Source organism: Hemibagrus wyckioides, linkage group LG13 (genome assembly GCF_019097595.1).
Source record: "Hemibagrus wyckioides isolate EC202008001 linkage group LG13, SWU_Hwy_1.0, whole genome shotgun sequence".
In the NCBI taxonomy this organism is placed as follows: domain Eukaryota; kingdom Metazoa; phylum Chordata; class Actinopteri; order Siluriformes; family Bagridae; genus Hemibagrus; species Hemibagrus wyckioides.
The window spans coordinates 6,754,474-6,781,606 of NC_080722.1; the positions used below are offsets into that span (position 1 = coordinate 6,754,474).

The following is a 27,133-nucleotide window of genomic DNA, read 5'->3' on the forward strand; positions in this document are numbered from 1 at the left end:
TGGTCCACATTACAGCTCTCCTATGAACCTTATCCGTTTCGGACCCAAGTCACGTCAATCAATTCAAGATCTGAGCTAGTAACAGTTTTTTTATGTCGTTGTTTGTACAGCATCGTTCTAAAAGTGTCAGTAGGCTTAATGTTTATACACTGATTACACTTTCTGTCCTGCTCTGACATGCCTCAGAGTCAAGTCATCAAAGTTGCCTTTAAGGTGAATTAGCACGGCAATGCAGACACTGACACGCACGGACATGTAGACAAGCTTATAACTGTTTCTGAAGGAACAATCTTTGCCAATGCCAAGCATATTTTTTTTTTTTCATAAAACATATTTGGCAAATGGCTGAGATTCATCCTGTTATACTTGTGGGAAGGGAAAATGAAAGCTCTGTAAATAACTTTGCCAAGCGCTGTAACTGCAAATGTACATATACCATATATCTATAGAAAATGTGTACTAAGAAATGAATTAGAGAGTGTAGTGGCATGGGTACAGCTCTAACCTGCTCTGCACTCTACAGGTGATCAACATGCACATGTACTAAGAAAATGTATAAAAATCTGTTTGGTTTGACCTGCACCAATATTTGCATGCACATTTTCTAAAAGATTGCTAAAGCCCAGTGTAAAGCGTAAATATAACTGTTGACTGGTAACCACTAAAGAACACAATGTTGACAATAAAATAACTTTTTTTGACAATTATTATCATAATTGCTGTCAACAAAGACTGAGAACCACATGTTCTTTTTGGACCAGGTGTGTGTGTGTGTGTGAATTTGTATCTAGTATAATTACTAGAAGACTTTCAATCCCACCTGTATTTGTTCTTTTTAGGCTAACAAGGTGTTTGATGGTGAATGTTGGATAGGCGGCACTGGGCTTGAACCCCACCTCTACTCCTCCTATTTTAATTATGTTCAGCTCTCGCTCCATCGCTCCGGTTCAGTCAGTACGTAACAATGTGAGTGTAATTAAGCTGTTGTTCAGGTTCGCTGCTCAGGACGTTTCCTTAATTACGCACAGAGAGTTTTGGGCCGGGTCGTACTATTCACAGCCTTAATTAGCACTCTGAGCAGTGGCAGGCCATCCGTGGCAATTAACGCCCAAACTATCACTGAGCAGCACCATGACAATTAAAGGGGGAAAAAAACATGCACGCTCCTCAAAAGCAGTCAATCAGACATGGGCCACTGGCCTGCTTATGACTAGAAGGTGTCTTTATAGCAACTTTAGTTGGTGATGTGTTTGATTGGTTAACATGCTAGTCTACAGACAGGGTGTTATTTTTTTGTTAGCATGGTGTATCTCAGCTTACCGTTAGCATGTCATCACACTTCATGTCTGGAGATTCTCCGTCCTCGCTCTTGTTGTAGAACTTGCGGAAGAAGTTGAAGGCCACCACAGTGTAAAGGTAGACTACCACTGCCAGCAAGCCCACTGTTAACACAAGCTGTGCACACATGCATAGACAAACAGACACAGATACACAAATGTGTTATACACTAGAGCATTGGCTCTAGAAGGACTCAAACAAATACAGAAGGACTCAAACAAAGTTTCTGTCTGTTTCTCTGTCTATATACAAACTCTTTGGACTCTTTGTAATTGCCTAAACCATAATCATAATAAAGAAATTGTTAGGTCATTCTGTTAAAAAATCCCATTCTACAGCATACACACTCAGCATTTTACCAGACACAGATGATGGACAGATGCCTTAGGGGTATTTTGCAAATATGGTTTGGGTCTACTTGGAACAACTTCACAGCCTAACTGCGTATGTGAGATTTTATAGTGACACCAACTGTGGTCAGAACGGTGTTCATAAACTCCAGCACAGAATCATCAAACCCCTACAGAATACACACACTTCCCAAGCTCTCCTGCATTGCTCTATGATTTTTTTTTTATTATACATAAAACTCTGCTATTTGCATACAAAGCCAAAAAGTCTCGTTCTAATGTTCTGGTCTAGTCTACACTTACACAGAAATAAAAATGTCACCTGTTCTCTGCACCTACATGAACTCCCTTCTAACAGGGTGAGATGTGTAGAACTTGGCCAGCTTGCACTTGCATGAGGATGTTTCTAATATAATCTTTGATAATGCCCCTGCCAAGGGCTGTAAATGTGAAAGTTATATCTGGTTAAAAGATATTAACTGACATTTCAACTGTGTGAATCATTTGCTTTCACAACAAACCACGGGAATGAACTAAAATTGTTATTGACAATATTAAAGGTTGGGTCAGAACACATACTCTGTGGCTGCCCCAGGCTCTGAATGTGCAGGTAAAAAAAATGATATGGACCATCAAGACCCAACCATTTATGAGAAATAAGGGGAAAAACATTCTTCACGTGCTGTAGTCTAGTAAACAGTGGGGTCCAAAAGTCTGCGGGCACTAGTGAAAAGGTTATTGCGATGGTCTTTTTGCAAAACTTTCTTTCATTACAAATTATATTACCAGCAGTAACCTAAGTGAGGAGTAGAATCTTAAAAATATCTACATGAACTTCAGGATTTCTTAGAATGTGGTGTTAGAATGCACTGCCAGTGTTGATGAATAATGAATAGTCAAGATACTGAACCTTTTTTTGTTTTAGAATTTTTGAAACTGTTATTTGCAATTTTCAGGGACTTATAAAAAAAATCCCTGATTTGCGATGCAGTGTCAGACTTCTGAACCCCATAAGCACGCTAGGTTTAGCAAACATCTGTCAACATTCGACTATGAATCTTGACTTAATTATACTTTTAAATCTAGTAGGCTGAAACTGTTCCAGGCTGCCAGTACTAACAGCTGAGGATCGTGGGAATGCTAGAGGATTGTTGTTTGCTATAAAAACTTTTCTTGTCTTGTCTTTTCTTTAAGTCAAATTAAAGCACGTCATATCAGAATGATTCCGTGAACATGACAGTGCGCTAATGTACAGTATCCAATATCGAAATGTCTTGGGAAATGGAAGATATTATTAAAACAGCATGGAATTCTGGCTCCTCAAATGATCCATGTTAAATCTTCTTGATGTCTCACTGTTCATCAGCCTTCGTATTATGACACTGGATAGAACTGATAAAACTATAGAGACTGTGCTAAACAGTGTTAAACTCTATTTACAATAAATGGATAGAGATAATACTGGTTTTACGATGTGCATACTCAAGCAGTATTGAGGAGGGCAGCTGTACCTGTTTGCCATTGTGAGTAACAGAAGACAGGATCGTCCTCAGTGTCTTAAAGCCCATGGCTATGTCCAGCAGATGAGCAGCGAAGAAGAAGTTATTGTAGTGGCCCAGTATGGACATAGTCATGTACCAGGCTAGGTACAGGAAAGACTGCAAGTACACACAGATCAATTAACAGTGATCATAGAAACTGATTAACATGATGCTAGCGTGATCATGCTAACATGCTGTGGATATAGGAGAACAATTGTTTTAAAGGGAGGTGTTTACATTATCTGTGAAGACGACTCCCAACTTCCAGATCTGGTATTTAACATCAACAGAGTTCAGTCTGAGACAGAGAGAGAGAGAGAGAGAGAGAGAGAGAGAGAGAGATGTATAAAACCATCTCATAATGGTTTTATAAAAAAAAAGAAAATAAAACCCACTCATCACTGTCAGCATCAGATTTATACGATTTTATAATCTTAAAAAAAAGGTTATTAATTAAAAGGTAATAGTGTACAACAAATACTAATACTAATACTACTATAAATAATAATAATGTTCCCTGAAAGAAAAATAATAGAGTAATGTATTAACATGGCCTACAAAGGTACAAACCTTAAAATATATTTGTCTTAAAAGTGGATTTTAATTTTTGGAACTTTTTTATTAACTTCTTAAGTTGGCTGGTAGACACTGACCTTTAGCTATTACCGCCCCCTGCAGGGATGTGTTTAAAAATACAACCCGAGTTTTTTTGCACCCAGGCATCAGCATGTCAGGATCTATCAGGTTAGCTTATTGTGGATTTGGCACAGAGAAATATTGCACTGCTGTCTGAACCTTTCACACACACACACAGACACACACACACTCTCTCTCTCTCTCTCTCTCTCTCTCTCACCAACACAAAACTGAAAGCAGAAATACAAGTAGGAGACTTTCTTTAAAATCTAAAAAACATGTAGGTGCGCGCATCCATGTGTTACATCACAAAAATTCATATTTAAACTCACACAGCAGCTAGTGAGCTGTCTTTCTTGGGCTTTTTCTTTTCATGGGCATCACTAAAGTCCAGTGCAGCTTTGTCCATCCCCAGCAGCTCACTGATTCGGTCATTACCATAAAATTCCCCATATTTATCCATCACCTGTGAGCACAAACAAACACACACACACACACACACTAATTATAACTGCTAATAAGCACTAAATATCAATAAATTGCCTTTCAGCATGTTTAGTAACAAATAAGACACGAATAAACATTTTCACTACATAGCCTTTTGATGCGAGGAAGACACTAAATTTTCAGCCTACCTTTCTCTTCACAAATTTATCCCAGTAGTTGTTTGGAAAGGACCTGAGAACCAAAAACATACATTAAATTTACAGCATTTGCCCGTACCCAGAGCAACTTACAATTTATCTCATTTAATACAGCTAAGCAACTGAGGGTTAAAGGCCTTTGCTCAAGGGCCCAGCAGTCTGTAAACATATCAAACACTTTAAAAAACCTCAGCTAGATTTTACACTACCTATGTTTTGGCTTCAAATATGAACATGCTCATTTTACAGACAAATACATGCACAGTGTTTTGTTTAATCAAATATTTATTTATTTATTTATTTATTTTCCAATTTATTTATTTATTTAATGAAATATTTATTGTTTATTTATTTATGCTTACACAAAAACAAATTTTTCTGAAGTAAAGATTTGTTTTTGTGTAAGCATAAATAAATAAATAAATAGATAGATAGATAGATAGATAGATAGATAGATAGATAGATAGATAGATAGATAGATAGATAGATAGATAGACAGATAAATAAATAAATACACAAATTTGATTTTGTATATGATCGTGTGTATTCTATTTGTTCTTTATAGCTGCCATTTGTTATCAGTAATAGTATCAACAGTCACAAAAACCTTACATCACTTACATTACATAAGAAATACATGATTTGTGCTATGTTGGTTATGCTGATTGACTGCTTATATAACACAAAAAGCAAACGACAGTTTCATTGTTAAAAGTGACCTAGAGGTTAATTTTCTTATATCAAACAGATTTGTGAGCAAAAAGTAAGTGGCACACAAGGGTTAAATGTTAAGAGTGTAAACTAAACAGAAATCAGAGCTATAATGTCATCACTTATTTGTTCTAAGAAAAACAAGAGAGTTGGAGAAGAAGCCAGCCAATCCAGTGCCACTGCTTATAGCTGCTCATTTACATCATCTGGCATTTACACTGTAATTATCTTCCTGGATGCCCGCTGCAACTATTCTATTATTCTGTAATAAATGATCAGTGCTCTTTAATGATCCAGGCTGCTGTCTTGCACTGACCCACATGAGCCTGTGATGGTGTGTGTGTGTATTATTTTTGCCATTAACTCACTGTGTGTTGATGACCAGTCTGTCCCACTGGCCTTTAATGTCATCCTCTGATGGCTGCTCTGTAATATACAACCCATCAAACTCCAGCTTCCTCGCCACTTCCTTCTCCCTCTTGAAGATCACCAGGGGAACCTAGATGACACAGAGTCAGACTATTTATGTGCCTTTTAGCGGTTTAATTGTTTAGCTGGGAAATTTATCCATACAGACTATTGAAGCCCATTCAAATTTCTTGATGGCAAATTGACTGACTGAACGACTGACTCAAATTACAGTAAACTGATCATATTAAGTCATCACATATTTAGGTAAACAGAGGATGAATCTGTGGTTCTTAGACCCAGATGAATATAAATGAAATCGCTTGAATCTTGAATTGCACTAGTTTTTCCCCCCATATTTCAGCCAATTTGAGACCCAACAGAGACATGGGTTATATTTCACATTCAGAAGCCAAGACTTTGGCACATGTATGATAAAACACAGCAAACAATAAGACAAGGTTAATTTGAATGTTCCACGAGCCCAAAAACATTGCTCTTGACACCATAAGCACATTTCCATGTAAGGAAATCTTACTGCAACACATGATAATTGTACATATATCCTATTTACCATTTAAGGTATCTTAATCTACTTATCTACAAATCTAATCTAATGTACAGCAGCTGGCTGTAAAGACACGGTTGTATGTTAGACACTGCTAGAAATTACAGGTCATTATCTTGATCCCACAGTTCAGTGATACTGAGAATAAAAATGTCTATAAAGAAAATTTCGGCACAGTAAACTGTGTATATACACACAAACAGATCCGGTTTCATAAAATTATTTTACAAAGAAAGTGCTTTTTTGTCATACCTCGGGTTGACTATAAACCTAGTTACTAAACTTTGGTTTTGTGTGGTACAACATTCAGAGCGTGGAAGCCCAACCTTGAGGCAGTAATATCCGATGATGCAGAAGAAAGAGATGATGGTGTGGAGGATGGCGAGGATACGCAGCGTGGGCTCCATGTAGCCGCTGCTTTCCTCTAGCACAAAATGCACAGTAACGGGCCGATCGCTGGAAGAGTCGCCTTGCGTGTCCCACCTCAGCCCACTGTCCAGTGATGATGCACTGTACACTACCTGCTTCTCCTCTTTTACTGCAGAGGAAGTGGAAACCTGCAAGCAACAGAAAACAAGAATTTCAAAACAGGTCCAAAGTACATACTAGGACAAAGACCAGTTTCATTAACATGAAGATCTGACATTGCACAATGCATTGACATTCATTCATTCATCCTTAGTAACTACCTGGTCAGGGTCACAGTATTAACCAGTATTAAACAGTAAACTACTGGTTTGTATTCATATACTGTATTTTGAGAAACAGAATCAAATAAATTCAGACAGAGATATGCGGAGCTAGTACGTAATACACTTATATACACTGCATAATGCTTTATATGCTGTATATCTGGTGAGATTTATATCACGGCTCTGTTAGTTGAGATTTGTCCTGTTGGTCATCGTGGCTCTCACAGCACAGGTTTACCTTGTAGAACAGCAAGATGAAGTTGATTGCAAAGGCCACAAACAGAGCCAGCATTCTCATGTTGTAGAAATTCCGTGCAAAATAGTTCTGTAATAGGACAGAAGGAAAAACATAATACATCATGCCTGTCAGTCCTGGAGAAGGAAATAACAGAGTGTTTGGTGGGACATGTTCCATAAGTCCATGATTGAACCTTCCCATGAATGGAATGTCATGAAAATAGCATGGATATTATTATTATTATTATGAACTCATCAACATCTTAAAACTTCCTGTTTACAATATTCTCTTAACATCTTCTGATCTAATTTGTAGGTTCTGTAATGACCCCCACATCAGTTGTGAGCTGTCTCAGTTGTGGATCTCTTACTAGCAGCTTGCGCTGGTAGGCGATGATCTTCTTCCAGAAGGCAGACTCTTGTAGATCTGGCTCATCTGATTTGGAGGAGCGGTGGAGCTGAGTCTTCTTTTTCTTTGGCACTTCTTTCTTCTTTTCCTTTTTCTCTCCGTCCTCTCCCCTGTGGCACACATAAAAATTCATTGCTGGTAATCAGTAGCAGAAGGTTAGGTGCTTGCTTCCGAGGTATATAACACCATGCTGAACATAAAGTACAATCTAGTTCTGCCGCTAAAGGATGAAATGTGTATATATATCATACTCTGCTTTCTCAGATACTGTCTTGGTCTCTTCTGTAGCTTCTTTCTCATCAGTCGATGAAGATGAACCCTTCACCTAACAAAAAAAAAAAGTTAATGGAGTTGTTAAATAATTGATTGTCAAACATAATTAAGTGCAAATCACAACATTGACAATCTTTCATAGTTTTTCAGAGCTTAAGCACTACATCATCCTGGCATGTTGTCTTCATGTATTATAAATGTTCTGGTATCTGTTTTTATCTTTTCACCCACCCTTACACTGCTGTGCTTATTTCACAACACAAACCAGGGCAGGACACAGTAAAGTCCCCATAAACTTTTTCATTGATTGATCACAGCGCATCAATGCTGTCAGTGCAGTGGTTTTATAAACAGAAGGAGCTGTCCCAAATCGCATCTGTGCACTATTCCAAACCATTTTGTAGTATAATTAGTGTGACAATTCCAACAAGAAGAAGTGCACTTCAAGTACCTTATTCAACTGAATAAACACTTCATGCACTGAACGCTCGCAGCTTTCGTAAACAGAAGAGGGGCAGGGCTACCAAGCCAAGAGAAAACATTTTCAAAATGGCTGATGACACTCCAGTGAACAAAACATCTTGCAAAAGTCTTTTAAATATCCCACCTTGCATGATTCATTTCTCAACATTTTAAAAATGCACCATATTTGGCTAAAGTTAGCGCCACCACGTGAAATGCGTTTGTCATCAATTGCCATTGAATGAAATGACTTATACAGTAATACCTCACACATCCGCTAGGTTACGTTCCAGGACCCATAGTGAATGACGAGGTTTCGCGGATGTGCGTTGGAGTCACTAAAAATGCTAATACTGTACTGTAAATGCTTATTTTTAGAGTTTAAACCCTAAATATGACTTCAATCAGGCTTTTTTAATTTCATTTAAAAGTTAGCTTAATACATTACCTTTAAAAAAGAAATAAATGTTTGACGTAAAAATAGAAGACAGTATCGCCTGTATAAAAACCAAGGAAAAAAATTACTGAGATCACTTATTCACACTTACGGAATATACACACGTGTTGAACCGAGCACAAGGTGCAGGGAGATGAACCGCGACATCACGCCTACAAAGCATCGTAGCTACCAGCCAATCAGCAGCTAGGTAAAACTGTTAATGCTCTGTGAATGGCTACTTCCAACCCTTCCAGCCTTCCATAGCATGTCATAATGGCTTTACTGTACGTATGTGATATTGGCGACGTTCTACATCATTAAAATAACATTTATATTGATATTTTATTGAGTTTACTTTTATGTTTATATTACTAAATTAATAAACTATATTTTTCTTCATTATTTCGCATTGAAAAGCATGAAAAGGTATAAATTTCATTTTGCGAGGATTCCGCGGCTCTGCGAAAAAATTCGCAGATGCAAATTAGTTAGGTTCCAAGGAAAATTTTGCGGATCAGTGACGTTGCGAATCTGCGAGGTATTACTGTATTTCCAGTTAGTCAAAAATTGTAAGTGTTCTATGTGAGTAATAATACTACTCTTCTACAATTCATACATTAGACTGCAGGGTACACAGTGTGTAGTAGAAGTGCATAGTGTATAATAACTCATTTGGGAAACAGCTAAGCAGTGCTACTAAGCAGAGTTACTCATGTAATGATATCCAAATCCGAGACAATGCAACCACAATTCCCAGAAAATTATTCGATACTGCAGAAAAAAGGTTTTGCGTGAGGTTTTTAAAACTGTGAATAGCTGTCAGGCTTAATTCTAAACCAATATTTAGAAAAACTGTCACTTTTTCAATGCTATTTCACAGTCCTGACATGCAGACATTTGTGATGTATAGTATGTAAAAATCTGAGTGTTGCATGTCCTTGTTACCGTGTGTCTTCTGCGGAGTTCAGGTGAGGGCGTAGGGGGCGGTGGCATGGGTGTATTGAGCAGGTCTGTTAAGCTGGCATTAGGGTTATGTGGCATGAGTTTGTATTGTCCTCCTTCTCTCCTCAAATCCAGTCCAAATATATCAGACAGCAGGTCCGTGTCTTCCGCAGCCACCGCAAGGTCGGCCAAGTCTTCCTCGGGTGATGTTTTCTCTGTATGTTTCCTCTCCACCTCCTCACTCTCGCCTCTCACCTCGTCCTGCGTCGGATCAGGCATGTTGGCCAGCAGTTCGGACACCTTCATGGTCTTGGCTCCCTCCACCAGGCCTCCGCCCAGGAAGCTGCTGTAGATGATGCGGAAGAAGCCACGGGCCACGCTGAAAGCGAAGTGAAGCAGTCCCATGAGCACGCTCCAGCAGAAAGCAGCCAGCGTGGTCACCATGTCCTTCACCGTCATCTTCTTAGCCTTCTTCAGCTGCTTCTTCAGACTTTTCATGGACAGCACCTTAAATTGCAGTGCATTCAATTACATCATAACACTTTGGATTTAACAATCCTTTAGTGATAGATCAGATGTACCATGCTACAACTCATTCTAACTACAACTTTAACAACTCACTATACTATCAGGATAAGTCAGTAGAATGTCATGAAATAACAAGATAACTACTCAGTGACATGAGATCTTGAAATAATTAGATAATATTTTGAATAACACTTCATGCCATTGTGATTTTGATTTTGCTTATACGTGCTTTACTTGCTTTTTCTGTTTTCAGTACTTGCTCTCAATTACGTGTCATACATATTTATCTGTTGAGTTTTGTATTTGTTTTTAATCCCCTAAATTCCCCATTAACTGTTGAACCTGTCTCAGACAGCTAGGGCATTTCCTTGCCAGACCAACAGAGGGCGATCTGTCTGACTGTCAAGTGTCCTTTGTTTGTTCTGCCATGTGCTCTTTGTTTATATTTTGCCACATGTGCTTGCCCCACCCTAGCCATTGTTGTGTTTTTCGTTCTCACCTCTTTCCCATGTTCGATTACCCCACCTATATATACCTGCCTTTTTCGTGGTGGTCTTTACTGTCTTTGTTGCCCGAATTTTGTGTGTGCTTTTCTGAGTTTTTTGCACTTCAAGTTTTCCCTGTGTTTAGCCTTTTGTGTTCTCTATTTTTGACCACATTTTTAAATTGGACTTGTTTGCTTGAATATTTTCCTTTTTGTATTCCCTAATAAAGATCCCTTATAATTTCATCCTGCATTTGGACTGGGACTTTGTGCACTGGTAAAACCCCGAGACCTTTGGGTTTGATTCCAGCAACCGTGACAGGACAATATTTCAATCAAATGAAAATTGTGCTATAAATCTTTAAGGGCTATAGGGACTCCCAAAATTACACGATTCATGAACACAGTGAACGCAAGATTTGTTTTTATAGTAATAATTTTACTCCATCTGTTCCTATAACATAATCCTATGATATAATAGTCTGTATAAGGGCTATATGTTCACAAACTTAAGCCTCCATTAGACTAATCACATGTTTACCACAACAATAATCGCACCTTCATGAGTAGCATGACGTTGTAGCGGAGGGCAAACAGTGCTGAGCAAACAGTGCTGATGGAGAAGAAGCCCATGTCAGGGGTTTCCTCTTCCGGTTTCTCCCGATCGTTCTCCTCTTTACTCGCCGAGCGCTCTCCTGCATCCGACATCTGTGCAGCCAGCTGCATCTCAAATATGGTGTCTTCACAGAAATTAACAAACAGCTCCATCTTCTCCTTTTCACCACCTTCATTGACGACATCAAAGATGAACTGTCGCTTGGACTCTTTCACCTGTGGCTTCTCCCACTGCGTGCGGCTCGACTCGCTGATCTCAAAGTACACCCGCTCGATGCGCTTGGCGCTGCCCATGATCTCGATTCGGCCCAGGTAAGGCTGGAAGTAATTGAGCACGCTTTCGGCCAGCTCCAAGAACGTCTGCAGGCGTGAGTCGTGAGGCATGTGCTCTGACAGGTTAGTCAGGAGAACGGCCACGTTGAAGCCGATATCCTTGGCTGGTTCATGAAAGCGCTCTACAAATTCCTCGTAATCGAGCAGCTCGTTCTCGTCCGTTTCAGCACACGACAGCAGGAACTCTGTCTCGGACTGCGTGTAGTGCTTGTGGCTCTCCATGGCTTTGTGAAAGTCTCTCTTGGAGATGACCCCCTTCCCGTCTGGGTCATACTCTTTGAAAGTGTCGGACGACGTCAGATCTTTCAGTTTGAGGAACATGTCGAAGAACTTGAGAATCATCTCAACGTTGTTGGAAGACTCCACTAACATGTCGACCATCTGCTTTCCAATAGTGCCGTTCACAACATTCCCTGAGTACAGAGATAGAGCATGTCCTTATTTTTTAAATATTGTAACAATATCATGATGTTATTTTTTTGTTTCTGTTTTTTTATTTACAGCCTAAGAATGAGATTTTTTAATAATGTAACTAGAGAAGACTGAGTGAAAGAGCTCATGGATTATTACCCTCTAACATGGAGAGAAGCATTACCACCATGTCCTTCTGCAGATCCATGAGTTCTTTCAGGAGGTCAATCTGGCTTGAATCCTGGAAAAAAAACAGGAATAAAGCATGACTTGTTTGCATCATTACAAACAGCCAAGTAATTACACACATATTGAACCATGATATGTTAACATAGTTTTGCTCAAGCCAATTTGCATTTTTCAGATGCCTACCTGTGAGAGCTTCATCTGCATGTGTGCAAAAACATGGAGGAACCCAACCACTGCATCCCATAGACGGCTATGCGCCAAACTCTGCTGGTTCCCTGTGCAAGGACCCTGTACCAACACAAGACAAGGACCGCAACAGCCTTTTAAATCATTGCTCCGAGGCTTTAGAGTTTGTCCTGGAACAGATTAGATTAGTCTGGGAACAGATCTGACATACTACCACAAATATTCTGCACTGCTCATACTTCATTTATAGTCATATATCTGTAGATATTCCACAAACCTTGGCAAGCTAGCTCAATTTTATAAACAGAAAATGGTGTTGGGTAATGTAGCCTGAAGTTCAAAACTGCCATTGTTTTGCAAGATGTTCTCAAGGAGATCTTTAATGAATCTCTAAATTGGCTTAGCAACAAAATGCCTGGTAGGCTGTGAAGATAAAATGGGTCTCTGCCAACATGCACTTTATTTCCCCAGCACAATGCTAATTGCTTTATATACATGAAGACCTAATTTACAGTAGTTTTATGCTTGGCAAACAATACAATGTGTTTAAGTTTTAAACAAATTTAGCCAAGTACCATAAGATAATACAGAGATCTGTAGTGCGATAGGAAGTCTGTCAGGAACTAAAAGTGATACCATTCCAAGAAAAGTAATAATAAAGTACCTGAATATACTCCGTAAGAGTATTGAAGACCTGCTTAGCCACATTTATAGCTTTGGAGAAATTACGCTGACCCTGCTCATCAATCACATCCTTCCCTGAATAGTACCAGTAAAAATCACTGATGGACTCCTGGCAAAAAACAAACAAAAGAACAAAAAAACAAAAAAAATTTCATGGTTAATGTCGGTCTCTAGTACATGGCAATTTTCATGAAGACCTTCAAATGACATATAGCTTCCCAACATGGCTGATAATTAATGAGTGTAAGCGTGCAGCCAATACAGTGCTGTTGAAATGAAAAGGTTTGATTAAAAGTCAGTCTAAAAAGAAACAGCCATTACAGATAGAAATAAGCAGCCGGAAAAACAGAAGCTGTAACGAATAAATAGCCGGCTGAAGTACGCTCCTGGTGGAGTAAAGACTCTACCAAACCTATATACAGTGACTATAATGTATGTTCATTGTATGTATTGTATAGCATTTCCACCTGCAGGGTCTCACCTGTACCCTAAGCAGGTAGTCCACAGTGGAGATGATGATGTTGACAGTCGTGTTGTTTCCTGTTTGAGTTCTCAGGTAGTTCTGGAAATCTGCGGCATTGCACACACTTCGTGAATACAATAACTGGGCAAGCACAGCACAATCACAATCAATACAGCACCATGGAGTTCCACAAGGCAAAGAATATGTACATGTTTCATTCCGAGTGAGGAGAAAAGGTCAGTATATGAACATTGCTGTTTCCCAGGATACCAAGTGTTTAAAAGAGACAGCACTGATGGTTTTCAGCCAGCATTTTTACTTAGAAAGTTGCAGTTTCATAAAGTTTTCCCTTTTGAAAAATAACAGAGACGCTTTTTGTGTGAATCTTACAACGATAAAAATCTTTCTTTCTTCAACACCGTATCCTTAACGCACACGGAAATTGCACTTCCATACCAACTGTGGCACAGAAACCTCACAGACGTCTTAACAGCTATTATCTGATTACAAGCTGAGTTGGCATCTTCATGCAGACCGACTCCTTACCTAACATGATCTTTGCAACAAGATTAGAAAAGTAAACAAAAACGTTTCTAAATTCTTTGTTATATTCTGTGAAATATAACGATGGTTAACCCACAGCGGCATCTAACAAATTTTCCCAGACTAGCATGCATTTATACCAGACAGATAAGGTATAATAAGGTAACTTGAATTCTGGGAGCAACATGGACACAAATGATCCAACCCCGAAAATGAGCACTCCCAAGCCTGGCAAGGAATTGTGAAGACATGTTTCCATAAATATTGTTTACACTGCTGAGACAAATATATATAATTAAATATATAGATAAATATATATAATTATATATAAATATAAACAGAATTTACGTTGCTGTAAAAATGAAACAGAACCTCAGTAAAGGGAACCAAACATTGCGAAAATATGCAACACTTTGGCTAAAGAGCCAGTGGAGTGTTCCTCACCCGAGTTGTGTCCTTCACAGAGCAGCTGCAGGAAGCGGAACAGGTCACAGGTGAACTCGTCATCCTGCATCACCTTTTCGCCTACACGGCCGGACCAGAGCACATGCGTGTTACAGTCGGCATGGTAACCAATGCCACACAGCTACAACGTCTGAGAGAGGCACATGGGTCCAGCATAGCCCTCACACACGCTCACACACAACCACACACACACTGATGGGGGACACTACTTGCTATCAGAAAGTGTAAAACCAAATAGGTAATGGAAGGAGTTGAGCAGCATTTTGTTCCTGTGTCTCACAGAGCACTAGTAAATGACAGTTCAGATAACATGACATCTATACAGGGATTTTATTTAAATATATATATATATATATATATATATATATATATATATATATATATATATATATATATATATATATATATATAAATAATTGCTGTGTCTGTGTTTGCCTTTATTTTGGCAACTCAAATTGAAAAATATCCTCCCAAATACAGTTGAAGAGCCAATGCATGCTTGGTGTCAAAGGAGTTTCTTTAGTTTTTGTTATATTTTAATACAGATACAGCACGTGTGTGAATTTTATAGCCATGAGAAATGATAAAATGTTAAGTCTGGTATAGAAGGTGTACATCTGTAGAGACAGTGCTGGGCAAAAATGCTGCGTTAACCATGCGGAAGGCTTCTCATGGTTAATGAATGTGGGAGCCCCGGCCAAGGGTGATTCTGAGATGACCTTGATAACAATAGAACTCTGACAACAATGGGCACAGATCTTGATCATTTCACAACAGCTACACTTCAGCTAAGCCTGAAAGTGCTTAGATTCGCTTTGCATGAGCAGCCAAATTGTTTCAGACCAGAACAAAAAGCCATATTAAAAGTGAAAAATATTACGTGCACTGATGTATTAGTAAATATTCAGCATTTTTTTTTTATAAGAACGTCAGAATGTGATGCACTTTCAGGCTTATTTTCATCTGATGATAAACCAGAACAGAAGCCTTACAAAAACACGCTGCAATTTCATAGCATCTCTACCTCATGACGGCTATACAACAAAGCATATAACTCGAACACAACTTGTTTACGTCAAACAATTCGGTCAGCTTATCATCTAACAATGCACTTATGCAACAGTAGTAATGTACTGTTAATACACAGTAGTGAGATCACATAGTCCTGGTAAAATGATCTGTGGATAAAACATTTGATTTGGTTAGACTTCCTCTGGTCTATCATTCTCGTTACTGTCCGAGTGTAAAACTGCACTTTTAGAAGTGTGTTGGAAAATGGAACCACTAAACGGAAACATGGATGGAGAACACAAAAGAATCTCGAGTGAAAACACAACACCGATCATCGGATAATAGCATAAATCAAGAAATGAACCAACCTAGTCAAACAACTGTCACTCCAGAAAAACAAAACAAAAAAAACAAAAAAAAAGGAAGTGAATAAACTAATGAAAACAACAATGAGTACGCCACAAAACAGACTGAATAGCCTGGAGCGTCAACCAGAGAGAGAGAGAGAGAGAGAGATAGAGAGAGTAGGTGGAAACGGAGGAGGAAGGAGAAAGAAGAAGAGAAAGAGTTTTGGGAGGGGGCGGGGCTACGGAGTCAGCTGTCACATCAGCGCAGCCAGGAAGCCACGAGTCCAAAGAGACGCAACATGGAGAGAGAGATTACAGAGAGGAATACAGCACTGACACACGCAGCCAATGCGGCAGGGAGCAGGGACAGAACACGTGGGATAACGGAGGAGGTGTGGGGAGGGGAAACTACAAAACACCTAACTGCTCTTACATCGAGCGTGCCAGAAACTGTGCAAATCCTGAGAGGGAGGCAAAAACAAGTGTGTGAATGTCTACAGGCCTACAGGGCAGTCCGCTAATATACCTTTCCCCCCCAACACGGAGCCGGCGCTGGTGTCAGAGCCGCTGCTGGTCTGCGGGTCACCTTTTTTAAGAGACCAGATTGCTTTTCCACCGGTTTGAAAGCGAAATAATAAATTAGTTGTGTCTGTTTTTCTCAAAGCACTGTACACAAAAAAAATAAAAATAAAAAAAAATAGAACAACTGTTGCAGATCATGTCCTTTGTTCACCTTAGAAGTTTTCCTTCTGGCTTTGAGAACATGTCTGCAGCCGATGTTTATTACAACACCAAAATTTATTATTCATTTATTCTGGCGTTTTTTCTTGGACAATTGAGTCACAACATTTATTTTGCAAATAATCCTCAATTTCTTCAAAAGGTTCACTCATTACTAAAGACATAGGAACAAAATGGCCCCCAGCTCAAATCGTCAGTCAGGTCCTGAACAAATTCTGATTTGCTGAGAGCCGGATCTGTTTTAAGTGCGAATGCGTGTACAGGTCGACTTTGTCACCGGCACCAGCACTGGCGCTGTGTGAGTGGAAAAGTGCTGTAAGAGAAACAGTGGACAAAACAGCTGCTAATCGAGCTCAGGGAGGACCGGGAGGGGTTGCTAAAGGGGCCGATTGAGCGAATCAGAGGGAGAACAAGAAAGAGAGGATGTGGACTGATTACATATGGGACACGTGGAGGGCTCAGGACCTGAACAGAGAGGACACAAAGCTAAATCACAGCAAAATGGCAGAAGTGCATAATTACCACGCTCATGGGTGATGACTGAGGAGGGGGAGACAGTACATGAACCCAAAAGAAGAAAAAAGAAAAAGGAAAGAAAATAGTGAGAGGTCAAACAGATTACAAGGTCCAACTTTTTTTTTTTCTTTGAGTGGGAAAAGATGGACTTGGATTCAATCATCTGCGTTCCAGTTGATGAATCAATGTCGGAACAATAGATAGAGGGATGTTAGAGAACCGGTGTCCAGTTTGAAAAGCACAAGAAATGCCAACTGCTGCTTAAGAAAAGTCTGAAATCTGTAACTGTAACACTCAAAATATACAACCCATGTTATTGTATTATTCATTTTTTATGCACATCTCATATATTGAATAAGAAAAACACAGTTTTATAAACGAACACTATCTAAAATAAATGATAAAACAAGACGTATCAGAACCTTAAAAGTATCTCATATGTGCTTGTAATAAATACCTAGATCTGAGAATTGCATATTTAATCAATTATTGAAAAAAAAAATGTGGCAGGCAAACCTAATTTCCTTCTTATCGCTATGTGAACACCGCTGTAATTTAGCAGGAACGTAGCTGACTGAATCCAATCGAAAGTGCAGAGGTTTGTTTGCTAGAGCAATAAAAGACAGAACATGCCTCCGGTTTAATAGAAGGGTATTATGACAAAAAAAGGATATGGAAAACAAAACACATTACAACAGTAGGGAAAATTAAGCTTCGTTTTCAAGTCGAAAAGAAATCCTGAACACAGTCTTGAGACAACGGTGCAACAAAAGCGATCTTGTCAAACTTAAAGACATGTTGCTTAAAAATAAGTCAATAAAAAATGTCTTGGGAAAGACAATAAATGCCAAAAAGAGGCGGTGCAGAATCTTTCCTGGATATCTTCCTTCAACTTCCAACTTTTTAGCATTTATTGTCCGACAGATACTTTTTTGTCATGGTACCCTTGAAGAAAATCAATTTTAACATCGTCAAGAATTCATGAATAGCTTTTCAGAGTCAAACAAGTACTTGATTAGCATTAGTCAATCTGATCTGTGAAGTGTAAATGATCACAGTTTGTGAAAGAGCAGAACAAACATCCATTGGATCTAAGACAGCTCTATGGACACTCAGACACACAAATCGCAAAAATCAAATCCGTCGAAAATAAAAACGCGTGTCGTACAAACACGCAATGACTCTAAACATTCAAAATCATGGCCGTGAATGTGGACGTTGTGGCTGAATAATGCTAAAAAAAATCAAATCAGAATGAAACGATACTGACATTAAAAAAGAACAGAAAAATAGACAACTGTAAGAGATGAGAATAACCATAGGGCATGTTTTGGTGTAAATACTAAACCTTGGAGTAGCGGCCAATTTACAACACTGTATTTTAGAAAGTAGAAAAATGAGTTATAAAGCAGATTCTTTGAATATCGCTACGATAAACAGAATATTAAACTTGTTATTTTATATCTATTTGCTAAACATACCTGATCCTTCTTCCGTCACCATGCCCAGACCCTCAGCTTTATTCTGCCTCTCAAAAGCATTCAGGTCTAGAACGCTGGAATGAAGACAAAACACACAGATGGTTATTGTGCTAACTTGATAACAGTTTCTCCAGAAGTGTATTATGTGATACGTTTACCTGCAAGACTGCATAAGTCCTGCCAGGCTCTGGAAGAATCCTACGTCCTTTTTATCCTTCAGGTAATCCAGCATTTTCTACAAGTGGATATTTATGCAAGCTGTAAAGCGTTTTCTTAAATCCAAAACAAGCTTTTTTTTTTAAAAAAAAACTCCAGCTCCATTTCTTTACACAACACCTACAAGTGCTTCGCATGGCACTGACCTGTTGTACTGTGGAATTTCCACCATTCAGTATAGCAATGCCCAGCTTTAGTGTAGATGCCACCATCGGCCCCATCTCACCTGCACACACAGTCACAACCTTTGGCTTTGAAGAGCAAAAAACACTCACGGCATGTAGAAGCTCAAAAGATCTCAGTTCTATTCATGAAGATGTTTGTGTTCTGTGCTGTTTTTAGTTTTTTCTGCTTTAAAGGTACAGTTTATAATTTCTGGAGAGATAATGATCACATAATTTCAAAACTGCCTGCACAACACATGTTTGCATTGAATTTGTCATTTCAAGTAGTATTAGTATTGTTATTGTAGACGCCTAGAGTCTGACTATTGTGCAAAATTAGCCTTTATTATAAAGAAAATATTGATGATATCAACAATTGCTGCATTTATATTTGTGGATGTGTTGTATTTCATACATAAAGTGTGTATGAATTTATAAAATTTGTAAAATTTTATATATTTTATATATATAAAAAATATATTTTGGTGCATGTCTATGCTCTATCCTTCAGTATACTGAGTAGTCGCAGTGTTTACATTTTGAGGCAGTTAGAATTAAACTGAATTAATTAAGCGATTGTTGAATTTGATGCAAAATTACTGACGTGGTGAGAGTTCATACAGGTTGTACCTTTGCTGGCACTGATGGTCTGCAGCACCATCTCAGCTGCACCGCGGTCATGTAGCCGAGCCTGCTGATAGAGCAATTTCTGCTTCTCCATCTCCTTCTCCTGTGAGTAAGTAAGTATGGATGGTAGGTTAGAAAAACATCCTTTATTTTTTAGCTTCCAGAACTGCTGCTGACTATAAGCCTTCTTGCTTTAAAGGTCTATCTTGACATAGCCATGCCATGTATCCTGTTTACAGCTAATATTTGCTGTGTCTTGGGTATAGCAGTCTGGATTGGGATTTTTGAAATAAATCTCCAGATGTATTTAATACAGACCAAAATCTGACACATTTTTCCAGAGATTATTAAAGTGTAAATACATCTCTATAGCCCAAACCACTCCTGATGCTTTGCATCATAATGTAATCCCAGAAGAATGCTTACTTCAAAACTTTTTACTTCCTCTTCGTCGTCTTCCTCCTCATCATGGCAGCTCTGTAAACAATTAGCAGAAAAATAAAACATGTTAGGTGAACCTGCATGGTGAGTAACGATAGCAGTGTTGGGAATCAGTGTACTGAATTTCACTTCATGTACATATTTCTAGTTTTCTCAGTAGTGTCTCACCTTGGCCATGATGTCAGCGTAGGCCATGTAAAGGCTGTCCTCTTCCAGTTTACTGAAAGAGACGGTTAGAGGATGTGCATTCATACTCATTTAGAAATAGCAGACTCACTGTTACGTTATTCCCCATTCTTTCTTTCTTTACATCTGCTATTCAACTAAATTTCATTTTTTTTAGTGTAAAATGAGTAAAAGTCTTTTCAGATGTAGAAATTTTCAGTTCACAAGGTGTGACAAGATGTAGAAATTTCCCATGAACATTTTGAGTGTAATATAATGTAGTTTATAATTGATAGTAAATTACACTGGTTATATAGTGTAATTGTATACATATGAGTATAATTGTACATTAGTTTCCACTGACCCTATGTACTCACAATGTTGATATCAACAAAAAGAAAGAAAGAAATATTTGTCTGACAAGAATTATTCATTTAAAACTCTAATTATGAATGGTTATAAATTGAGTATAAGAAATGATCTCCTTCAAGCCGAACAGAAATTAATCATTACACTACACAAATTGGGAAAAAGTTTGTGAACCCATGACCATCATAACCATACGTTTTTCCAGATTCAATCCCCTTTGCGGTCTGGAAAAGCTTTTCACTAGATTTTAAAGCATGACTATGGAGAAATTCAGCCACAAGAGCTTTAGAGAGAACAGATGTTGTGTGAGGATCCACTCCAACCTCCAACCACTTTGTACATGGGGGCACTGTCATGCTGGAACAGTTTTGTGCCTCTTCATCCTTCCAGTTAAGAGAAATTGTAATTCTACAGCATGTAAAGACATTCTATACATTTATTTGGTTCATACTTGGTGGCAACAGTTTAGGGAAGATCCCTAGGATGGAATATTTGTGTGGGATGGTCAGATGTCCACAAACCTTTGGCCTTGTAGTATAAGTCTCTACCTTAAGAAACCTTTAATTTAAATGGTTTTGGTATTTACAGTATATAAGACTGTGGAAAATAATGGAATAAAAAATAAGAAACTTGACATTCTAACAGAGTGATAGAGAGAAATTTATAAGAATATTACTACTGGTATAAAACAAACCATTTCTCTGTGAGTGCAGTCCTGCTGAAGAGCTGAATGAGCTGGTGCAGAGGGTCGATGTGTTTAACCCCTTCATCCTCTTCTGATGGCTCTTCTCCACCTGGCTTCTACACCACAAAACACAACATCTCAGCTCCAGCTGGATTTTATAGAAATGTCAGTATTGAAGAAGCGAGTCCAGTAATGGTACAAATGCCAGCGTTAAATTTCTTTGTATTCTGTGATATCCTTCATTTATTTCTCAATTAGTTTTATGCTCAGAATCCATCAAACAGCATGTACAGTACTTGTGTTTTGCGTAACACAACTGAAGACTCTGGGAAACACAAAAATTCAGTTACAGACAAAAACATTTCCAAACCCCGATCGATCGATAGATAGATAGACAGACAGATACTTTATTCATCCCAATGGGAAATGTACATTTTTAAAGGAGGATGTTTTACTGAATCTGACCTCATGGTGCTGTATGAAAACACAGAAGCACTTACAGCCAAATCTTCTATAAGCTTATCTTCAAAATAATGCTCCTCTGTCTCAATCCAGGACTTCTCATAGCCCTGCAGGAACAGGTTCACGGCTCTGTGTCTGAAAACCACATACAATAAACATCAACTTCTCTGAATGACATAGAATGAGGATAAATGACCACAACTGCAGCTCTGGACCGCCAGGTGGGAAAAGTTGTTGCAGGACAGAGAAAGACATTTTGAGCAGCTTTAAATGCTACTGGTTTGTATCACTTTTGTGATATAAATTAGAAGCTCCTACTAAATAGCAAAAATAATAATAGCCGCATCTTACACTGCAGATCATACAGAAACGTATGCACAGAAGACAAGATGAAAGACATGATACCTGGGCAGGTTATAAAGAGGAGCCATCCTGAAGCATGCCACCACTGCACGCTTCCTCTGTTTAGACAGGAGCTTGTGCCACACAGCCTTTTTACTCCTCTGAGGATGTTCCACCTGATCGAACACACAGCGTTCACTCTCACAGCCAGCATTAACACTGCACACACCACTCCTGTGCATTTTATCCTTTTTGGGTGTCACATGTCTATATTCTCATATGTGGGATGTGAGAAAATCATTGTTGCTGTGTGTTAGTCAGACTGTGTTGTAAACCGACCTGGTCCAGATGGAAGAGCACATGAGCGATGTCCAGCACTCTCTCTACAGTCTTCTCTGGGTCTGAGGTGTCCTCACTGCGGTTAGGCATGTCTTTATACAGAGCCATCTGCCAGCGAATAGCAGGGTCCTCCAGCTGCACGCACACACACACATACACCACTTATTTAAAAGTAATTAACACTCTTTTAACTAAAACAGTAGACTATGCTATGTTAAAGCCACTAGAAAAACTCTACTACCTAAGCTTAAAAACATATTATTAACGTTATTAAAAGTCATTAATAATAATTACCATTGTAATGTGGGACTAATGCAGAAATTTATCACTTATATATTGTGAATTCTTTGAAATCATTTAAACATGGAAGGCATAGATTGGCCAAAAACAAGACACACAACTTATGTACACAGTACCACATAATAGATCAGCCAGTAAATGCTTGCTGTATGAAATTTGCTTCTTCGGGTTTGTAATATATTTTCCAAAATTGAATTAAATAAAGCTCAGAGTGCAGACTGTGCGCTAATTTCATCACACATTGCTCTGGATGCTGCTGCAGACTCCAAACTATATGGAGGACAGAAAATAAACTGACACCGGAACTGATTTTTATCACTGTGGCATCCTTTTGACTAGTTTTTAAAACAGTGTTAGTGTCAGAAACCACACAGGCTTTGGTACGAAGACACAGTACCAAACTTCAAGATGTGGCTTTAAGTGAGTGTGAGCTCATTTAGTTATATTAGAGGATATAAACTGATTTGTTTGTTTTGTGGCTCTCATGCAACACAAAAGCAAATTTCATACGCAAAGTACATTGTGGCTGATCAGCTACTTTAAACAGTATGAATCATACACTGCATGCTATTGGCTCTATGAGCTACAGGTCATCCAGCTGTGGATTCTCTACACACCAGCGTGCTACATCTGAACATGCTGTAACGTGCAGTATGGCAGGAGGCTGCTGGCTTTGTGTGTCTAGAGGAGTTATCCAGAGAGGACGACTTTTTCATGGCGCTCAGCGACACCCTCGGGTTTCTCTGGATGGAGAAGTCCATCGTAGAGGAGCGTTTAAGGAAGGGCAGGCGTTTAGGAAAGGGTATTTCTGGGGCAGCCGGTCTGGGCTGGCGGCGTTTCATCCACTTCATGACGATGATGAGGCGCTTGACCAGCTTTTTGAAGTGGAAGACCCAGTACTGATGAAGTCAAGCGAGGACATGCAGACATGCAGTGGGTGGGGCAGATAGAGACAAAGACAGTGACATGGAGCTGAAATGATCGTACATGCAAATGCGATTGTGATGTCTGACTTTGATTAACATGCTATAATCTAAACCAGGCTGGGAAAACGTGCAGTGGATTCAGGCTCTTCTTAGAGCCATATGAATAGCAGTTTATAGTTATAGTTTATATGTTACATCAAATTTTAGAAATCCCAAATCCATAGTCACATTCACAAATCTGCAAGAGTGACTAGTCTAAAATCCTACTCCATACAACTCTAAATCCTAAACCTGAAGTGCTACAGGTTGCAGTTTCATTCAGTCACATGAGAAACACAGACAAAAACAAAATTTACAAAACTGACTATGGATTTTTAAAATGATACTTTGGGGGATGTATTCCATAGTTACATCACCTCAAAGGTGGTTAATAACAAATGATTAAACTATAACTGATCTGTGTATTTAATATCATTTTAGCATTTCCTTTAGTGCAGGAGAATGTGGCAAAAAAACAACAAAAAAACATAGCATGATGAAGTCGATAAGCAGATGAACAGGAGCATGGGAATGCTGCGGTCGTAATGAGCCAGCTTTACCAAAATGACAACATAATAAACACCACGCTAGTCTCTGACACCTCACCTTTCCCTGCAGGTGAAGGTTATTACGGATAATTTCCCGAACTTCATCCTCTGTGTCTTTCTGTAGATAAAGAGCCAAACAGTTCACTGACCTTTTACTGAAATTAGAAGCAAAAGTTCATCACAAAGTCACAGCCACTCAGCCTGGCTAAAAGCTATCATTATGACTTTTTCAAGGACATGTTTTAATTCTCTTTAATTATCACTTGCCAGGAAACATACTGGTGGCATATAAACACATAAAACATTTCCTCTCAATAAGTTTTATTTAAACTATTAATTATTTTCACAGAGAAATAATATGACCTGACGGACACCTTGTCTACAATAGTCACATTATTTTCCATAAGAGTTGTTTTCTAATAAATCTAACATAACTAGCTTACAAAGCAAACAATACTTAATGCTTTAATGCACAGGTGAATCTTTAATAACTTAAAACAATGAAATAAAGCCTGTACATATTTGCTTATGTCTGAATTTTTGGGGATATTGCTGTGTGTGTGTGTTTCAGTGTATATTCGCAGTGCCTGGGTGAAGCGGTTCTTGGCCAGGGCGATGAGTTCCTGGTCTCCGGGAGCGCAGATATTCAGACCAACAGGAAGCAGCCTCTTGAGAGCAGCTACGATCAGAGATGTCTGCATGGAATAACGATCACCTCGCTTCTTCATCTTCTTTCTCTCCTGGTCCGACACTGCCCCCTGTGGATCGGTAAGGCAATGTGCAGGTGGTCTTAAACTGCATAAATACTGTATCAGTAAATTACTTCAAATAAGGGCTCTAACAAACACGCAGTATGGACAGAACCCCTGTGAGTTGATGCACAATGCACCACAATGTACTAACATTGCTGCACGTTCAACAAACAGGCCTGGGTCAAAACCTGAGTGCTACTCTGGAACCAGTTTAACGTTTTTAAGTATCTACGCCAGTATAACCGTGGTCTACACATTAAAGGTTTATTAAATTCAAACAACAACCATTTAAGATTTGACATTTACGTAAACCACAGTGATGAACTGAATTCAGTGCTGCGGAATGACGAATCATGCTAACATTTTATTTTTGATTTACATTTCATTAAGAGTTAAAACAAGCGGTAAGGCTGATTTCTCTACTCTCTTTCTATCATAACTAATAATTTATATCTATTAACAAGCCTCTTTCCACATTCTACTGTGAATAATGTCCATACAATTCAAGTTCTTAATGGTCTTGGACTGTCCTTACTGCACTACACATGTTCTCTGACTGGTCTGATTGTACGTAACAGCCCAGGTAGGCAAGCCAGATTAATATTAACAAGCTGATACTAATACATTACAGTTTCTATAATAATAACAGCTCATACACAGGGATGTGTACAGGAGATGCTCAACATGATCTAAACCTAATAATAACAAAGCCATTTGTATAAGCGTTAATGTGGCTTTTCTTCCTGAGATCTGTTATGGAAGGAGTCCCAGTTAAGTGATAGGGGAAATTAAGTAATGCAATCGCCTGCAAATCACTATGGTATAAGCTGAATAACCCACCCTGGGCCATGCTGTTAGACAAAAAATAATGTAACTCTCTGCTTTGTTTTGCATCACTAAAAAACAGGGCAGGCTGTTGTTTGTTATTTATTCAGTGTGAAAGATCTAGACAATTACGCATGTGTGTGTGCGTGTGTGTCCTCTTACCTTGGACATTTTGGACTTGGTGTCAGTGATGAGGAACGACATGTTGTTTATCTCGTTCTGAACAACAAAGTTCTGCTCCTCCCTTTTAAAATTCTGTAAAACAACTCTATATCATAAGTCTGATAGGAAAATGTCACTTTTGTATGCTTGGATCAATCCTGCTCGAAGCGCCATCCTTAAAAGGATCATTCAACGTGTAGAGCCATAAATCTGACTGAACCAGAACAAGCTTAGAATTGTTCACAAAATCTCCATGATCTACAGCCTAAAAACAGAATTATTTCCCAACACAAAGCACTAAAAATAACAGAGGATATTTAAATGACCTGACAGTGATGGAGTGCCTGTCTGCGAGATTTACTGTTATTGTTACAGTTCACTTGTTCGAAGTGACAATGATTGATTGGATGTTAGCTGATGATTTGGCTGCTGGACATTTATGTATGCGTGTGTATTCATTTACATGGGATTTGGCCCAGAAGATGAAGACCTCTGCCACCATGCGGAACAGTTCCTCTGCCTCAGGGTTTGGTTCTTTTAGCCACTTTGCTCTGAAACGCACACGATGAATAATGACCTCCCTCACCAGTACATTCTTCATTACAGCTTTATATAGAATCTTAAAACTGGACATTCATATGCTTCATCACACTTTCATGCTAAAATTGTTCAGACAGCTGTGTGTCTTCCTGTTTGTCTTCCCATGTGCTCATCAGGGCGTTTAGGTGTGTCCTCTTACCTGTTATAATCGACAAAGCGGATGAGGAGTGGATAGAAGGCGTACAGGTCGCGCACCAAGATGGTGAACTCGTCCAGAATGAGCAGCTCCGACTCGGACATCTCACCACGGCCTTCTGCCTTCATGTGTTCTTCGTCCAACAGCACTGTGGCCGCCTTCTTCTTCAGCTTCTCCATCAGCGGCAGGAAGTGGGTCTTCAACAGCTGCGGCCGGGCTTTACTGATGATGGGCTGAGAGAAAACTGCAACAGGGTGTGTGGAAGATGAGAGATAGGTGAGAAGATGGTGGTAAGACAAAAAGGAAATAGAGATTTCAGCATCGCATATAATATATGCATTTAAAATTGTTTCTAATAATTTGTAAACACATGCAAGACAGCAGACAC

At 38.9% G+C, this 27,133-nt stretch overlaps 1 protein-coding gene across 22 annotated transcripts in view; it reads right to left on the reverse strand.

The window, feature by feature from the left end:
* The window catches only part of ryr2a (ryanodine receptor 2a (cardiac)), a 170,352-nt gene that overhangs the window by 11,886 nt on the left and 131,333 nt on the right, over positions 1–27,133 (reverse strand). For 8 of the 22 annotated variants that reach the window (XM_058406204.1, XM_058406203.1, XM_058406197.1 and 5 more), the window contains 34 exons: positions 26,749–26,989; positions 26,473–26,560; positions 26,010–26,102; positions 24,858–25,028; positions 24,329–24,388; positions 23,375–23,656; positions 22,458–22,592; positions 22,182–22,294; positions 21,815–21,911; positions 21,324–21,430; positions 20,264–20,315; positions 20,081–20,131; positions 19,658–19,757; positions 19,010–19,089; positions 18,806–18,882; positions 18,648–18,721; positions 17,173–17,190; positions 14,531–14,611; positions 13,562–13,650; positions 13,061–13,189; positions 12,394–12,498; positions 12,181–12,262; positions 11,221–12,023; positions 9,654–10,157; positions 7,786–7,859; positions 7,497–7,644; positions 7,127–7,213; positions 6,523–6,753; positions 5,589–5,719; positions 4,501–4,543; positions 4,198–4,331; positions 3,467–3,527; positions 3,200–3,346; positions 1,321–1,455 (listed from right to left, as the gene is read on the reverse strand). In XM_058406204.1, the coding sequence (XP_058262187.1) occupies positions 1,321–1,455; positions 3,200–3,346; positions 3,467–3,527; positions 4,198–4,331; positions 4,501–4,543; positions 5,589–5,719; positions 6,523–6,753; positions 7,127–7,213; positions 7,497–7,644; positions 7,786–7,859; positions 9,654–10,157; positions 11,221–12,023; positions 12,181–12,262; positions 12,394–12,498; positions 13,061–13,189; positions 13,562–13,650; positions 14,531–14,611; positions 17,173–17,190; positions 18,648–18,721; positions 18,806–18,882; positions 19,010–19,089; positions 19,658–19,757; positions 20,081–20,131; positions 20,264–20,315; positions 21,324–21,430; positions 21,815–21,911; positions 22,182–22,294; positions 22,458–22,592; positions 23,375–23,656; positions 24,329–24,388; positions 24,858–25,028; positions 26,010–26,102; positions 26,473–26,560; positions 26,749–26,989 (4,823 nt within the window). The remainder of the gene's footprint in view (positions 1–1,320; positions 1,456–3,199; positions 3,347–3,466; positions 3,528–4,197; positions 4,332–4,500; positions 4,544–5,588; positions 5,720–6,522; positions 6,754–7,126; positions 7,214–7,496; positions 7,645–7,785; positions 7,860–9,653; positions 10,158–11,220; positions 12,024–12,180; positions 12,263–12,393; positions 12,499–13,060; positions 13,190–13,561; positions 13,651–14,530; positions 14,612–17,172; positions 17,191–18,647; positions 18,722–18,805; positions 18,883–19,009; positions 19,090–19,657; positions 19,758–20,080; positions 20,132–20,263; positions 20,316–21,323; positions 21,431–21,814; positions 21,912–22,181; positions 22,295–22,457; positions 22,593–23,374; positions 23,657–24,328; positions 24,389–24,857; positions 25,029–26,009; positions 26,103–26,472; positions 26,561–26,748; positions 26,990–27,133) is intronic. The other 14 variants (XM_058406216.1, XM_058406217.1, XM_058406209.1 and 11 more) reach the window with 3 other exon arrangements.